This window comes from Galeopterus variegatus, unplaced genomic scaffold, assembly GCF_000696425.1.
Source record: "Galeopterus variegatus unplaced genomic scaffold, G_variegatus-3.0.2 Scaffold7394, whole genome shotgun sequence".
In the NCBI taxonomy this organism is placed as follows: domain Eukaryota; kingdom Metazoa; phylum Chordata; class Mammalia; order Dermoptera; family Cynocephalidae; genus Galeopterus; species Galeopterus variegatus.
The window spans coordinates 80,310-82,601 of record NW_007733505.1 but is presented as its reverse complement, the minus strand read 5'-3'; the positions used below and the strand labels follow the sequence as shown (position 1 = coordinate 82,601).

The window sequence follows — 2,292 nt, the reverse complement described above, 5'->3', positions numbered from 1 at the left end:
ACCATCCCTCAGGGATGTCACCGCTAGTGTCCACCAGACATGAGCATGGATGGTAATTGAGTCCAGCCCCAGGCCTGTGGTCACAGCTGGCCTGCAATGCAGATCCAGGGTAGACACCACTCAACTGCCCAGTTGGCAGTGAACTTCTGACTATAAAGAACCGCTGCTCTCTTTCCATACACACCCGGAGGGTACAACGAGGTCACTGCAGATGTTGTTAGCTGAATATATCATCAAGGACCAGGCTTAAAGGGCTCCACTCCCCAGATGGAAAATTTGGGGTGTTTGGAGTCTAGGGGCTGCTGGCAACCACTGGCTCGCTGTTCAGATCCCTGGGTTACACAGGGAATTCATGAAATACCCCAAGAAAAGAAAAGCACTGTAGGGAATACAGGGGCAGCAGGGGGTGCTGCACCATTGCATGCATGACCAGTCGTCCTTCAGGTTTCCACTTCCCTGTCCCCTCTTCGATGAGACCTTTCCTAATCCCTGAGTCTCAGCCACCCCCAATGTGCCACTTCCTAGCATCTCTACTTCGGTTTCACTGCATTTATCGCAGCGTCTGTCTTTGCGCTGACTGCTGTCACTGTTGTGGGGCTGGTGTTTGTGTGTAGACCATAAGCTCCGCAGTGTTGAGTGTCCTACTTGGCACAGTGCAGAAGCTCCTCAAACTGAATGAACGAATGAACGATCTGGTGAATCCTAGTGGGAGAGGCTTAGCATATAGTTATCGAAGTTTGAAAACCCACAGTCTGAGTGTCTGCCTCATTTATGTCTGTGTTTTCTGGTTTTATCCTGAGCACTTGCCCCAGAATCCCCATGACAGGTTTTATGTACTTTGCTATTGGACTATATCTGTGGGCAGCGGGACAGAGTGGGAGAGGGCAGCGAGGCTGGTGGGGAGCGGAGTGACAGAACTGGCGTGTGTTTGGGAAGAGCACTCTGTCTGTCTGCAGCGTGGAGAATTGACCGGGAGGAGAAGAGCTGGGGCAGAGAGCTACTGTGATGTCGCACCGTTGTCCATGGCGGGCTGGCATGGTGGGGCAGGGGCCGGGGCCTCTGTAGCCGAGTTGATGAGGTGAGTGGCCATGGCTCACCTGGATTGTGTCTTGCAGGATCCTGGAGCTGCAGGACACAGGGGACCTGGATGTTCTCAAGCAGAAGTGGTGGCCGCACATGGGCCGCTGTGACCTCACCAGCCACACCAGTGCCCAGGCCGATGGCAAATCCCTCAAGCTGCACAGCTTTGCCGGGGTCTTCTGCATCCTGGCCATTGGCCTCCTGCTGGCCTGCCTGGTGGCTGCCCTGGAGTTGTGGTGGAACAGCAACCGGTGCCACCAGGAGACCCCCAAGGAGGTCAGTACCCTGGGTCCTGCCTCTCCCTACTGAGGCCTGGCAGCAGGAGAGTCGCACTGGCCCGTTTAGCAGACAGTTCTCCTCCAGTTAGTATTTCCAGTGGGTCACCTTGTCTGGAGACAGCAGTGTTCTCTGCTGGGGGGTTCTGCCATTGTTTATTTTGTTTTTAAAGCAAGAGAGGAAACGCAGGGGATGTTTTCATGCTTGAACAAAGTGCCGAGGTGCCAGCCACAGCCACTAAAGTTCTGTATTTATCTGTAGAGCAGGTACAGCGTGGGCAGCTCCAGAGAGCCCTTCCCCACCCCGCCCTGCCCATGTGCCTCCACTCTGACCTGGAGAGACCACCTGTAGGGTAAGAGAGGAGCCCGCGTTCCTTCCCGATGGCCCTGCCCTCCCAGCGTGCGAGGGGATCCCTGCCCTCCCGTCATCCCTTCCTCCCCCCCTCCCTCCTCCTTGCGGGGCCCAGCCTTGCCCATGTCCCTCCTGGGCCCACCCAGCTTGGGGGACATAGTAGCTCTGTCCAGACTCTAGGCTCTGGGCGCACGTCCCTTCCTGTGTGTGACAGCCACAAGCTGACCTGCCCCTCAACAATCCCTTCTCATTGGGTTTTTTTTCGTCTTCAAGCTCATTTTTTATTTTTAATTTTTGAAATGAAGCCTTCACCAAGGGAGAGTGGCAAAGAGTGTCATTTGGGATGAGGCTTCGCCAGCAGAAGCCTCCACACAGGCACCCGCACAAGGCCAGCCACTCCGTCTGCAGGGCTGTCGCGCACACCTCAGCTGTGTCCAGCACAGCTCCACTTGCAGACTGTTGGTGCCGACAGACCCCAGTCTCCAACAGGAAGCAGTAAAGCAACCAGCACGAAATCAAAAACCCCTCACGGTAAAAAACAAACCAAGAGTAGTTTTTGATTTTTGTTGTTGTTTTTCTTTTGCC

The 2,292-nt window shown here is 55.0% G+C and overlaps 1 protein-coding gene across 1 annotated transcript in view; it reads left to right on the top strand.

The window, feature by feature from the left end:
• LOC103607398 (glutamate receptor ionotropic, delta-1-like) overlaps positions 1-2,292 on the top strand; it is a 22,132-nt gene that overhangs the window by 8,556 nt on the left and 11,284 nt on the right. The window contains exon 3 of the mRNA XM_008591907.1: positions 1,116-1,356. Within this exon, the coding sequence (XP_008590129.1) occupies positions 1,116-1,356 (241 nt within the window). The remainder of the gene's footprint in view (positions 1-1,115; positions 1,357-2,292) is intronic.